Genomic DNA, 14,648 nt, shown 5'->3' on the forward strand with positions numbered 1-14,648 from the left:
AGATGGACCTTTGTTGGCAAAGTAATGTCTCTGCTTTTCAATATGCTATTAAGTTATAACTAACTAACACATTTATATGTGTCTCTGTATTTAAAAGGCAGGTACTTCTCTATCCCTTCTAATTACAAGGGAATGACTACAAAATAAATGTAATAGGTAAGAAATACTTGTCCTTCCTGGGAAAGGAGCATTTATATAATAGTATATCACAGCTCATTTCTTAGAATGAGTTTTTATCCTATTTATTTTTTTCATATATCTATTATTAAGAAAATAGTAATGTGACAGCTACTACTCATCAATCTCATTTGGTAAGAACCTAAGTTTATTTTCATGTTTTACTACCTTAACACATATGCAAGAACAGGCCTCATTTTTAACAGTCTAATCATGTCACATAATCTTGATGGAAGTAATTCTATCAGAAGTTCAGGAAATTTAAATAGCCTTTTTCATTCTTCTTTGGATGGGTCAGTGCTGTTAAGGGCATTGTGATGAGAAGCACAAGGTGATTTTATTTTAAGAGTTACTGATTCATGCTTCCCTTGTTTTGTTTCAGGTGGATCATCCATGCTATGGAGTATGAACTACAGATCCGTGGTGGAAACAAGCCAGCCAGAGACTTATATCAGCTGTCACCCAGTGATGTAAAACAGCTTCTATTGGATATTCTCCAGCCTCAACAGAATGGAAGGTAATGATGGTCCTTTGTTACTTACAGGACACTCTGGATTTACAATAAAATTTTATACATGTGTGTGTATGGAATTAGTAAGATGTTAATAAGAAATAAAATGTAGCAAAGTGTCAATACTAGATGGGCAGCATACATAGAGATACTAATTAAAATGTCTATTTTCAGTTGTAATTTTGTATTGATTTGAATTTTATACTTTTTCCAGGTATAGTTTGTAATAATTTTTATTATTCTGTGTAGAATGTAGTACTTCATTTTACTTTGGTCAATTCCCTTTCTAATCTTTGGTAGCACTCACCATCTCCTCCCAACATTTTGGCACACAAGTTTGAGTTTGATAATGTTAATTAAATTCTTGCTTGTAACTGTCTCTTTAAGTAGACTATAATCTTCTTCAGAGTAAACTGTCTTAGATGTAACTTGTACCAACCTTAGAATATAAGTAAAGCAAATACTTTGGATTGCTTTGAATTGAAGAGTTATTTTTATTACAAAAACAGTTTTAATGTAATTACTTAGGCAAACAGTTATTGAGCGCTATTTGTGTGCCTGGTACTTTCCAAAATGATATAGTTATATGCCTAGAAATATCTAGGAAAAAAGTCTTCTGCAAAAGTAGACGTGAACAAACAGAAAAGCATCCTTGTTCTTAAACAGGAAGACTTTAAAGATGTCTAACAATTCCAATAAAATTCCAACAAGCTGTTTTATGGATTTAGACCAGTAAATACTAAAATTCCTATGCAAAAGCAGACATGCAAGAATAACCAGAAAAACATAAAGACTTGCCCTAAGAGAGACAGTTAAAGTATTTAATAGCCTTTATAATTAAAATAATGTGATGCTGGTACATGAACAGAAAAACAGAACTAGTGAACAGAATAGAAAGTCCAGAAATAGACCCCCGATCACATCTGGAAATTTTGTGTGTGATGGAGGTGACGTCTCAAATCATTGGGTCAAAGATAAACTTTTTAAATAACTAGTGATGTAACAACTGGATAACGACTTGGAAAAAATAAAATAAAATCCATACTTTATACTGTACTTAAGAATAAACTTCAAACAGATTAGTGATTAAACATTTAAAAAAATGAAACTGTGCTGGTGCTAAAGTCGTCCCAGGTGGCTGAAGTGGTAAAGAATCCACCTGCCAATGCCTGTGCCAGTGCCAGTGCCAATCCACCTGCCTGTGGAGATGCAGGCAGGAGACATGGGTCCAATTCCTGGGTCGGGAAGACCCCCTGGAGGAGAAAATGGTAACCCACTCCAGTATTCTTGCCTGGGAAATCCCACAGACAAAGGAGCCTGGTGGGATATAGTCCATGGAATCACAAAGAAATTGGACATGACTTAGCTCTTGAGAGTCCCTTGGACTGCAAGGAGATCCAACCAGTCCATTCTGAAGGAGATCAGCCCTGGGTGTTCTTTGGAAGGAATGATGCTAAAGCTGAAACTCCAGTACTTTGGCCACCTCAGGCGAAGAGTTGACTCATTGGAAAAGACTCTGATGCTGGGAGGGATTGGGGGCAGGAGGAGAAGGGGACGACAGAGGATGAGATAGCTGGATGGCATCACTGACTCGATGGACGTGAGTCTCAGTGAACTCCGGGAGTTGGTGATGGACAGGGAGGCCTGGTGTGCTGTGATTCATGAGGTCACAAAGAGTCAGACACGACTGAACGACTGAATGAACTGAACTGAACTAGCTTGAAGAAGACATGGGTAAATTCCTCTGTAACCTTGGTATGAGAAAGACTTTCTAACTATGACTCAAGCCTAGGGGCAATAAAAGATTAATAAAACTATATAAAAATTAAAACCCGCATTTTTCATAGAAAAAAATAGGCAATGCCAAAAGACAACTGAGAAGCTGGAGCAAAACATGTGTTACAAAGAGTTAATGCTAACTCTTAAAAATTGAGAAAAATGGGGGAAGATACAATTGATCAATTCATTTAAAATGTTAAAAATGGACCTTAAATATTGGAGAGATGTTCAAACTAACTCATAATTAGAGAAATATAAATTAAAACACATTGAGATACCATTTCTCATCTATAAGACTGGCAAAGTTAAAGAGTATGGGGAACATTTGCTGAGGCTGTGGAGAAAACAGATAGTCCCATATACAGCTGATGAGTACAACCCTTCTATATGAGAATTTGATAATATCTTAAAAAAAGTCTACATGTGCACTTATCCTTTGACCCAGCAGTCTTAGTCTTATTTTTAAGGACCCACCCTGGAGATTTGCCTCCAACAATGTGAGTATATATGCACGAGGTTATTCATTGCATCATCATCTATAATTGCAAATTTTGGAATGCCCATGACCTAAGTCCTCATACATGGGGAATTATTTGAATAAACTGTGGTAAATGTCCACACAGTGGAGATTATGAAGTTGTGAAAAAGAACAAGTGTGGTCTCTATGAACTGATAGGGAATATCTCTAGGCTGTATTGATACCTGAGAATAGCAAAGTACAAAAGAGTATAGTACTCTACTCTTCATGTAAGAAAGAAGAGGATATCTGCTCATTTTTGCAGAAGAAATATAGGAAGGCTAAATCAGAAACTAGTGAAATTGGTTACCTTCAGAGAGTGGGTGGGAACAGAGTGGAAAGAATGAAAAAAATAGATCACAGCAGTAGGGTTGAGGGGAGAGCAATACTTCAAATTCAGACCATTTGAATAGCTCTGACTGTCCAACTTCTGTGATATTTCTAAAACATAAATAATTATTCCCCAAACATAAATCATTAATGAAAATTAATCCAGATGTGGAAGGTACCAAAAATAGAATACACACAGTAACAATTGACCCTAACCATATTACAAATGAATAATATTACCACACTGAAGCAGGGGGGAAGACAAGAATTAACCAAAGTACCTTTGGAAAACATTGACTAGACACTGTAAAGCTAAACAAAAAGAGAACTACACACAAATCCTAGACTCTGTATAGTAATTTTTTTTTTCTCACAGAGGTAGGAATTAGCAATTCTGGAATTTATACACACATGCATAGTATTATATATTGGGTTGGCTGAAAAGTTCGTTTGAGATTTTCCATGACATCTTACAGAGAAACCCATACGAACTTTTTGGTCAACGCAAAGAGGGTGCATATACATATACACACACTGAGGTTAAATAAATAATTCAATATAGTGGAGCTCATTTGAGCCAGATTTTTTTTCAATGTTGAAATATATCGTTACAAATAAGGAAAGGAGAATGGCTAGAGTATTCCCTGTGGTGTTTGATTGGAATTGGAAGTATCACTGTGAATTGATAGTTTTTACAAAGATGGATAGATACAGAAATAAATGAGAATGTGTGTATGTATATGGGAGCATACATCCTGATCTTTCCTAACTGTCCACTAAGAGAACCTAGAAGCAGTGAAACCCCAATAGCAGTGAGCAAACCTGGTACCCAGATACTGATTTCCAAATAACACTTTCTAATGGAAAGAACCAGGATTCCTTGGAGAAGTAGTTGATTGCAGGGCTGGGGCAGGAAAAACACAAGATAAACCTGAAGCATCTTGTTATACCAGAAAGTAAGAAAATGCTCCAAAAACTATAGAGGTGTGTTAGAAGGATGCCAGAGACAATGTGAAGGAGGCTCAATGACCAAAGCTGGGACAATTTTGAGCAACAAAATAAATAATGATACCATTGGATTACATCCAGTAGAATAAAGATCCGTAAGTCCAAGCTGATATAAATTGATAAATGGGAGAGAAGGGACTCTTTTTACAATAGAATTCCAATTAATAAGTGTAGGTGGAATGATGATAATGTTGGTGGAATAATGATCACCATTAGGCAAGTACAACAATAACCATTGCAGGCAAGAACCCCTAGATTTAGTGGGTGGAAGTATGATGAGAAATGGGAATTTGTATAATTTCAGAGTATTTCCACTCAAGATACTTTTTAATTGTAAAAGGAAAAATTGTAACTTTGCAGTGAAACCCAGCAGACTCCACCTTAACCAAATGATCAAGTTAACGTCATCAGTAGTAAGATACGTCAGCATTACATACCCCCTGGTACGATGTGCTGAGAAAGGGTACAGCCATTTCTGGGTATTGCAAAACAGTGCATAACCTGAGTTTAATCATGAGAAAACATCTGACAAACCTAAATTGAGGTACATTCTACAAAATAACTGACTTTTCTAAAATGTCAAAGTTGTGAAAGATAAAGATTTGAGGAACTGTCACAGATTAGAAGAGCCTAAGGAGACCTGAACACTAATGCAGTGTGGGGTCCTGGGTGGGACACAGGACCAAAACAAGGAAATTTGCAGTGAAATTGGCAAAATTTGAGTACGGTCCATAAGATTAGTAGTATTCTACCAATGTTTATTTCCTGGTTTCGATAGTTGTACTATTGATTATGTAAGATGACAGAAAGTAGAAGAGGCTGAGTAGAGGAACATTTTTTTTTTTTTTGCTTTTCTATAAACCTAAATTTTTTCTAAGTAAAAAGTCAAAAGATAAAAATAAGAGAATTCTTCTAAAATAATTCCTGCTCTGTGAATATTCACACATTTTTACCTTTTATGTTGTTCTAAGCAAACATCTTCCTTTTATAGTCTTAACCATGACTTCACAGAACTCTGAAAGCATCTTTTTTGTTGTTGCCAAACAAAGGAAGAAAGGGGAAGAATCACATGGAAAATATTCAGTTTGCATACCCATTATCCAAATTAAAACATCACAAAGGAACCTTTTTGGCTTTTTTCTTTAGCATAGCACTGAACCCAGCCACACAGATCTGGGCCTACCAAGAGAAGCTATACATCCGAAAGAGATACCTCCTCACTTGTGTAGTGATGTAACTTCTCGATCCTCTTTCACCAGAACAACAATGTCTTTTTCTGATCACTGTATCCTGCATAATGAGTTTCACACCTAGAAATATTGTTGATCATTACTTGTGGTTGATGACACATTTTACTCTGCTGCCTGTTTTAATACCAAGTATAAAAAAATTATATTTGTTCCTATCTTCAGCTTTTGTAATAATATACTACTATGTCATTTGTTTATTCTTTTTCAGATTGTGAAAATTCTGTATCTTTAGCAGTTTGTGATTGAAGTAACTATTATATTTTTAAGATTTAAAACTTAAACTCATTAAAATAATGGATCTAGAATTTTGACTCTGTATTAATTATTATGATGTGTAAGATTTGGTAGCTGATATTTTAGCACTGGTTCTTTGGCTGTATTTAAGTAGAAAACTAAATATAAGGTTTAAATTAGCATATAAGGTTTAAAATAAGGTAATTTCATTAGATGGGCTTCCCTGGTGGCTCAGTGGTAAAGAATCAACTTGCCAATGCAGACTTGGGTTTGATCCCTGGGTCCTAAAGATCCCCAGTATTCTTACCTGAGAAATCCCATGGACAGAGGAGCCCGACAGGCTAGAGCCCCTGGGGTCCCAAAAGAGTCGGACATAACTTAGTGACTAAACAACAACAGTTTTATTAGATACATTATACTTTTTTGAGCACTCACCCACTTATCAGGTGGTTATTAAGCACCTTTCTTGGAGAGGTATATAGGAGTAACCAAACTACATATACAATGCCCATGTCTTCATGGAGCTTACATCTTATTGCACGTAAGGACCAGGTGAACTTATTTTGAAATTGACTGTTCCTGTGTTTTTAAATTGAACTGCATTGCATGTTAGAAACTCATTTGATCACATAGTGAATTGTAAGAAACTTACTAGAGAATAACATTTTGCCTGTTAAACTTTTTTAGGGATTTTCTCCTTTCCTGCAAGTTCTGTTTTCACTATGAAATATTTAATAACCTCTATAACACATGGTAGATATGCATCATTGATGGATTTTGGCTTTTATTGCTCATTCTGTTGGAACAATTAATCCATATAAAAGCACTGCTTTTTGTCAGAACAAGCTTGTTTTTCAACACTGAGGCATTTTCTTTTGGTCTACAGATGTTGGCTGAACAGGCGGCAGATCGATGGCTCTTTGAATAGAACCCCCCCTGGGTTCTATGACAGAGTATGGCAGATCCTGGAACGCACACCCAATGGAATCATTGTAGCCGGGAGGCATTTGCCCCAGGTACAGCCCCACTGTGTCTGTGTCAGTAAAAGGGACTTCTAAAGAGACCTAAAGAGAAAAGAAGACAGCAGAGGATGAGATGGTTAGATAGCATCACAGACTCAATGGACATGAATCTGAGCAAATTCCAGGAGATGGTGAAGGACCCGGAAGCCTGGTGTGCCACTCTCCATGGGGTCACAAAGAGTCAACAGGACTTAGTGACTGAGCAACTACAAAGGAGCAGAGAGTTCTTCCCTTCTCTGCTTTGCAAATGACCTTTCTACTTATTTCAAAGAATATTTAGATACTTGAAAGGAGAAAAATAAGAAGCCTGCTCAAGTGGATTAGAAATAATAGCAATGATGGTAGAAATACCACCAAGTGCAATAGGCCAGCGGCAGGGAACCTCACAAACAGGAAAACATACGTTCAAAAACCAAATCAGTCTGAAGAAACAAGGTGGTTTAGTAATGCTGTGGCTAGAAATTACTAATTAAAAATTGGATTGAACATGAAAAGTACAGTAACTTTTAGGTCATTAGACAATCACTTATTAACTGAGAGGTAACTGACATTTGATCTGAATGAATTAGTATTCCCTTCTTCAAATGGTTTTCCAGGTTATATCAACTGGCCAGCCTCTTTAATTGTTTAATTTAATTCTGACACTTAAATCATTCTGCTTGTGCACAAACGTGAATAATTAGGCCTTCTAGAAATGGAGTTTGGGGAAGGAAATGGCAACCCACTCCAGTGTTCTTGCCTGGAGAATCCCAGGGACGGGGAAGCCTGGTGGGCTGCCGTCTGTGGGGTCGCACAGAGTCGGACACAACTGAAGCAACTTAGCAGCAGTAGCAGCAGCAGAAATGGAGTACTGTATCTGTTTATAGTGTTGAAACATCAGCCAAATTATTTGTAATAAAGGTCTTTATCAGTGTATTCTTTTTTTATTGAAGTATAGTTGATATACAATGTGAGTTTCAGGTATACAACATAGTGATTCAATATTTCTATAGATTATATTCCATTTAAAGTTATTATAAAATATCAGCTATATTCCCTGTTCTGTAGCATATTTATTTATTTTATGCATAGTTTGTGCCTCTTAGTCTCCCACACCTATCTTGCCCTCTACTCTTCCCTCACCCCACTGGTAACTACTAGTTTGATCTCTATAGCTGTGAAAATAAAATACTCTTAAAACACACACCTATACTCATTTTGTTTATGTGTGCATAGGGTATTTCTGAAAGAACCCACAAGAAATCGATAGCATTCTTTTGCCTTTGGGGAAAGGGACTCTGGTCTATGGTACAGCTTGGGCTTTTCACTGATAATCCTTTTTAACCTTTCAGATTTTTGAACTTTGTGAATCTATTATTTTTTTCTAAAAATGAATAAGAACTTTTTAAAAGTATTTTTTATGCTGTTCACAGACTGTTGATTGGTTTTGTTGGTTGTCAGTATAGGTGCTCCAGTCCTTCCCAAGGTGCTCTCTGTGACCATTGTATGGAGCGCCTCTGTCTCCTGTGGGCAGGGACCCACTTCAACTGTTCGTGTCCTGCTGCTTCTACTAGGCCTGTGTCTGAGCACAGTGGACTGTTGCAACCTTCTGTTGCTTCTTTCCCAGCCTCCGCTAATGCCTACCAGACTTTCTTTTAATTATCTGATCGCCTGGTCTCTCCTTGCTGACAACGTGTTAAGTATTTTTAAGTGCCAGGCTCTTTTCTAAGTGCTCCTTTAATCCTTACAGCTGTCTTTTGTGGTAGGTACTGTATTAGTACTGTTTGACAGATGAGGAGACTAAAACACAGCTCAGTGGTTTTCCCGAAGTCGTACATCTAGGAAGCACATGACCTAGTGTGACCCTCTTCCCAGCAGTTTGGCTTCTGAGCCTTTTCTCTTAACTTCTCTGCTACACTTTCCACTTCTTTCAGAGACTGGAAAATAAGGTAGCCTGATAGCTCTTCTCTAGATTTAATTATCATATTGCATACTAGCTATGCTGACTTTTCAAATGAGATATATTAAAAGGACATTGATGTGAACCCATGAAAAGATCTTCCTTTCCTTCTGTAACCCCATTAATCTCATTGCTAGACATCTAAACAGTTATAATTGCAGGCATATCTCAAATAGTGCAAGTTTGGTTCCAGATGATCACAGTAAAGCAAATTACATAATTTTTTCTGGTTATCCAGTGCATATTAAAGTTATGTATACACTATACTGTAGTCTGCTAGGCATGCAATAGTGTTATATCTAAGAAAACAATGTACATACCTTAATTTAAAAGTACTTGTTGCTAAAAATTGGTAACTATCATCTAAAAACACAGGGCTGCCAGAAACTTTCAATTTGTAAAATGAACAACAACAACAAAAATCTGTAAAGTGAAGCACAATAAAACAAGGTATGCCTCCACCAGCTTCATTTTCCCCTGAATTAGGTACTATCTATAATCACTGACAGTATGTTGGATTGTACTGAATACAAAATACAATAGATGGACCATGTTGCATATAGGACTGAAGCATTATTACACCAAGCAAAATAATATTGCTGTCACTTAATTGAAAGGAAACAATGGGCTTGGTCCCATTTTGAATAGTAGGTAGATACACATGTTCTAGGTTATGAGGAAATTCACTGTAGATCATGCTCTGAGGTAAAGGCAAATAAGTATGACTCATCATCTCTTCATCTCTGGTAATAATTCTGGTGACTCCATCTGCTCTCCCTCATTCAAGCCTAACATTTACAGCCTTTCCTTCCATCCTTTGAAGATTATCCAGCATGCCAAGATTTTTTCTTTTTTTGAGTTTATTTTCTGCTTTCATTTGGTTTGTGGAAAGTATATGGAAGATTTTTACAATACTCTTGTTTTAAATGAAATATAAAGAGGAGATTAGAGAACATTTTTTTTGTTTTGCTTTTTTCTGTGTTTGCTTACCATTTCTGCACATGATATTGTTTCACTTATTTGTGTGCATTTTTATGCTGCCAGCTCAGAAGGACTGCCACAGAAATGATGTTAATTCAGTAGCAAGTGACTTAGATGCTGAAGTCTGATGGCAAGCACAACTTGTGTTAATTCTGAAAGCAATATGTATTCTTAATGTGTTGTTCAATTTTTGGCCATTCCTTTTGTGTATTCCTAGAGAAGGAAATGGCAACCCACTCCAGTACTCTTGTCTGGAAAATTCCATGGACAGAGGAGCCTTGTAGGCTACAATCCATGGGGTTGCAAAGAGTCAGACATGACTGAGCAGCTTCACTTCACTTGACCTCACTTCACTTTTGTGTATTGAAGTAGTTTCCTAATACAGTCCTCTTTTCCCTAAATACATTAATATAGGAAAGATAACTACTAAAAACAGGAGGTTTAATTTATCACAAGAGTCAGCTGGTTAGCTTAAGTAGTTTGACATATATAAAATCCAGTCATAAAGCTGAAAATGCTCTCTAAGGTTTTGTAGAAGCTGAAAAAGATACTAGTGAATAAAATTTTCCTGTTAAGCGGGAACCAGAGTGTAACAATGCAGCATTTTAATGTTGAGTTATTTTTTTCAGCAACCAACCCTGTCAGATATGACCATGTATGAGATGAATTTCTCTCTCCTTGTTGAAGACATGTTGGGAAATATTGACCAGCCAAAATACAGACAGATTGTCGTGGAGGTTTGTATTTAAAAATGTAGATTGCTGAAGAAATGCTTTCTATCTGCTCCCTGAAAACCAGTATAAAGGAAACTGCTTAAGAGGCCAGGAATTCACTCCTCACCTAACCCAGATCTCCAGTTGAGTCCTGGAGGAGATGGCCATCCTTGACCCTTGAGTCGAGGCACATAAACAATTCAAACATCTTAAATCCATCAGGGTAGAAAGACTGACTGGCCAACTTTCCCAGCTACACACTCATCCCCACAGTAAGTGCATCAACAGTACCGTAAAAGAGAGGATGTGACCTTTTTCTGTTTGTCTTATTTTCATTTTCTCCTGTTTACAGAAATAACTCATGACTATTGTAGAAAAGTTCAATAGTTGAAAAAATTATAGAAAAGTTAACCAAAATATATCTCTATATCCACTAGCAATAGATCGTCACTATTATTTTGAGGGACACCTTTCCAGACATCTCTGTGAACAGAGAAAGCCTGTAATTTTGTATCTCATCATTGCTGCGTGTAAAGTTAAATGCCAAAATACACACACCTGTGCATGCACACATACACATATTGTTTTGCCATTTTAAAGTATTATATCAAATACATAGAGACTCCCTTGAATGGATATAATTTATAGCTCATCCTCACATTGTTTCTCTGGGAATGTCTCCATCAGACTCTGTGTTTCTTGAGGGTGGGTAATATGTCCTATTGATACCGAAGCTCTCAGTGAGTGCTGGACTGGATGTGGCACCTCCTAAAATCCAGCGTGTCTGGAGCTACAGTCAGCTGAGTGAGATTCAGCCTCATCTATGATAGGCCAGAATTTGGGTAAGAGTATCAGCCAGTCAGATTCATAGCTTGTGGGAGTAAGACAGAGACTGGGGTGAAGAAAAGATGGGATTTTTAGAAGCGTGATTGCCTTCTTTGTACAGTTAACCTTTTGGTATCTCATGCCTATAGATGCCCCTAAAATGAGGTCATTCTCTTTGCAGAAGAAATTTACCTTTAGAACTTGAGCAAAACTTCAAATTCTTTTGGCTAAAGCTCTGCCCCAAGGTCTCCCACAGTGTGACTTCTGGATTTTTTCCTAGTGTTTCCTTTGGTTCTTTCAGGTACTAATTGGGAAACATTTCAATAAAGTATATCAGAAAGATTCCCAAGTTGGAAATTATGTCTTTATCCTGTTTCATGTACAAACTAGAAACCATAATCATCATCAGAAAGTCTTTACCAAGCATTGCATACTCAGATACAATTTTGCATATTACAGTTTGTCATATAAAATGAACATTACTACTTAGGATAAAAGTATACGGTAGCCAAGCAATAGGATGATGTCTTAAACTAAGATAGCTTATACAAACCAAATAGTGCTCATGTCATAAAGAATCACAGTTAAGTATATTGTTTAAAATATAACTGTCCCCTGAGAAATACTGTGATGTCAGAGAATTATACTCATTTTGGCGTGCTAGACTTAAGTCAGGAGAAGGCAATGGCACCCCACTCCAGTACTCTTGCCTGGAAAATCCCATGGACAGAGGAGCCTGGTGGGCTGCAGTCCATGGGGTCGCTAAGAGTCGGACACGACTGAGCAACTTCACTTTCACTTTTCACTTTCATGCATTGGAGAAGGAAATGGCAACGCACTCCAGTGTTCTTGCCTGGAGAATCCCAGGGACGGCGGAGCCTGGTGGGCTGCCATCTATGGGATCACACAGAGTCGGACTGAAGTGACTTAGCAGCAGCAGCAGACCTAAGTCATTTGATCGTGAGGGTAGATCCAAAGTCTCCACTGTACTCGTCTGCCTTGCTCTCTGAGGCAGCCGCTGCACCACTGGACCCTGTTTTGGTCCACCAAACAGTGGCTTGCTTGCCACCAAACATGAAGGTCTAAAGACTAGAGACATTCAGACACTTTGGGTACTATAGGGTACTATGTACTGTGACAGGATTAGAAAAGTCATTTTTCTAAGTTATCAATTTTATTTAAGTGACTGAAAAACATTTCCATATAGCTACAGGGATACAGACAATGAAAAAAAAAAAGGGAGATTTCCAAACAGAACTCATGTTATTAACTTGTATAGGTAGGAAGATTCCATCCATAGATGATCCTATCATTGTACAGAACAGGCTGTGGGATACAAGGACCATCCATCAATCTGAGCAAAGAATGAAAACATATGCAGACTATGTCGCTTTTATGGTTCATATAATTGGCTTTCGATGTCTGTCCCTTCTAGTTACTAATGGTCGTATCCATTGTACTGGAAAGAAACCCTGAGCTAGAATTTCAAGACAAAGTAGATCTTGACAAACTGGTGAAAGAAGCATTTCATGAATTTCAAAAAGATGAGAGTCGACTAAAGGAAATTGAAAAACAAGTAAGTAGAGAAAATAGCTTTTTGTAGAATTTTTTTTCTCAATTCTTCAAAGTATCCGTAAATCCCTTATAATTTAACTTACAAAACAGATATACAGATTACAAAACAGGAGGAAGTCTGATTTATTTGAGGAATTAATGTTACTTTTTACTCAATTATTAGTCAATTCAGCTAAGAAGTTCTGACTAGAAAGATATCTAAGCAGAGATAAATTTCCTTTATGTAGTTAGCAGTTAAAATGTGTTTTACCAGGAAGAAGCCAGGGATTCCAGAAGACTATAAAATTAAATTCTGGGAGGATGGGATGAGTAACAGGCTACCCTCGTGCTGTGTACTACCTGATATAGCTCCTTCCAGGCTGTCTGTTTAATATTTTATTCTCATCCATAAAAAGGTTCCCTAAGTAAATAAAAATTATCAGCAAAAAAGAGAATACTGAAATGCTGTCTTCATTTTATATGCTGAGAAGATGCTTCAGGAAAATAAAAGAAAAACTCAAGAAGCTCATATTTTCCACAAGGAAATCTTCCTGTGAATTTATTTTTCCCTCTCGGCGGACACTGATTTTACCTGTCAACTCTTTACAAACAAAAACTCAGATGACTCACTTACTATTTTCCTTTGTAGGATGACATGACTTCTTTTTACAACACTCCCCCTCTGGGAAAAAGAGGAACATGCAGCTATTTGACAAAGGTCGTGATGAATCTGCTGCTGGAAGGAGAAGTCAAGCCAAGCAATGATGACCCATGTCTGGTTAGCTAATGAGGAACGTGGTAGAGACTTTGTTAAGACAGGTTTTCCAGCAGTGTGTTGTTTGTGTTGAAGCTTAATCAAGGCAGCCATTAATGAGTGGGCTGACCATGCTGGTGAAGTGGTCGCCACACCCTTGGTGGAATTATTGGACTTTTTGCATGCCATAACCAATCTAATGGTAAGAAATGCTTGTAATCAAGTGAAAATAAGTTCTCATGATTATGCCAACTACAGTAATAATCTTTACTGAGCAGTAGTAATAGTTTATTAATTGAAAGTTTACCACTGCATGTTTTCTGACTACATAACTCTTCAAATTGGGCCTTTGCTCATTTTGGATTAAATTCCCACCTTACTGCCAATTAAATGAATTTTCCAACGAATAATGCATACCGAGAATGAAAGTATATTGAAAAAATGGTGAATTCTTTTTAAGTAACATGCTTCTAGAACAAAATATTAATATGCATCATAAAAGCAAAATCAAGCAGCTGGTATTTTTATTCTCAAACTGAATTATTGGTAATATTTTAGAATACAGAGCTATTGTACAATTTTTACCTTGTAAACATTATTATGGTTTTGTATTTGTGCTAACTGTAGGGGTTGGACTAAAGTAATAAATCTATACCTTATCAAATATTTTCTTTGTGCCCTTAGTAAAAATAATATGAACTGTTAACCTAGTTTGTACTCATAAAAACAAAAGTAAAAATCATTAAATTTTATTTCTGAATTAGTAAATATATCTGAATACATTCTTTGTTCTCATTATTCTCAATATTGAATTTATTACTCCTGAATATTTTCATTTAATTGATCAGGAGATAAAAGAGAATCTATGGTACCTACCATTACACGTATTTTGTTACCAAATTTACTTAAGCTAATGTTAATAAACATATAAAGTAGGTTAAACATTTAAATTTCATCAGTTATTTCCTTACTGAATGTTACAATGAAGCCCATTAATTTGAGCCCTGACCCCAAAGGGAGTCATTTTTCTCACTAGTCTTACGGGAGTTTCACC

General features: G+C 36.7%; 1 protein-coding gene across 1 annotated transcript in view; it reads left to right on the top strand.

Moving 5' to 3' along the window:
* Positions 1–14,364, top strand: part of PHKB (phosphorylase kinase regulatory subunit beta) — a 227,041-nt gene extending 212,677 nt beyond the window's left edge. The window contains 5 exon segments of the mRNA XM_024978934.2: positions 560–694; positions 6,693–6,822; positions 10,378–10,485; positions 12,722–12,862; positions 13,490–14,364. Of these exon segments, the coding sequence (XP_024834702.1) occupies positions 560–694; positions 6,693–6,822; positions 10,378–10,485; positions 12,722–12,862; positions 13,490–13,627 (652 nt within the window). The 3' untranslated portion in view covers positions 13,628–14,364.
* The last annotated feature ends 284 nt before the right edge of the window (positions 14,365–14,648 follow it).

This window comes from Bos taurus, chromosome 18 (genome assembly GCF_002263795.3).
Source record: "Bos taurus isolate L1 Dominette 01449 registration number 42190680 breed Hereford chromosome 18, ARS-UCD2.0, whole genome shotgun sequence".
Lineage (NCBI taxonomy): Eukaryota > Metazoa > Chordata > Mammalia > Artiodactyla > Bovidae > Bos > Bos taurus.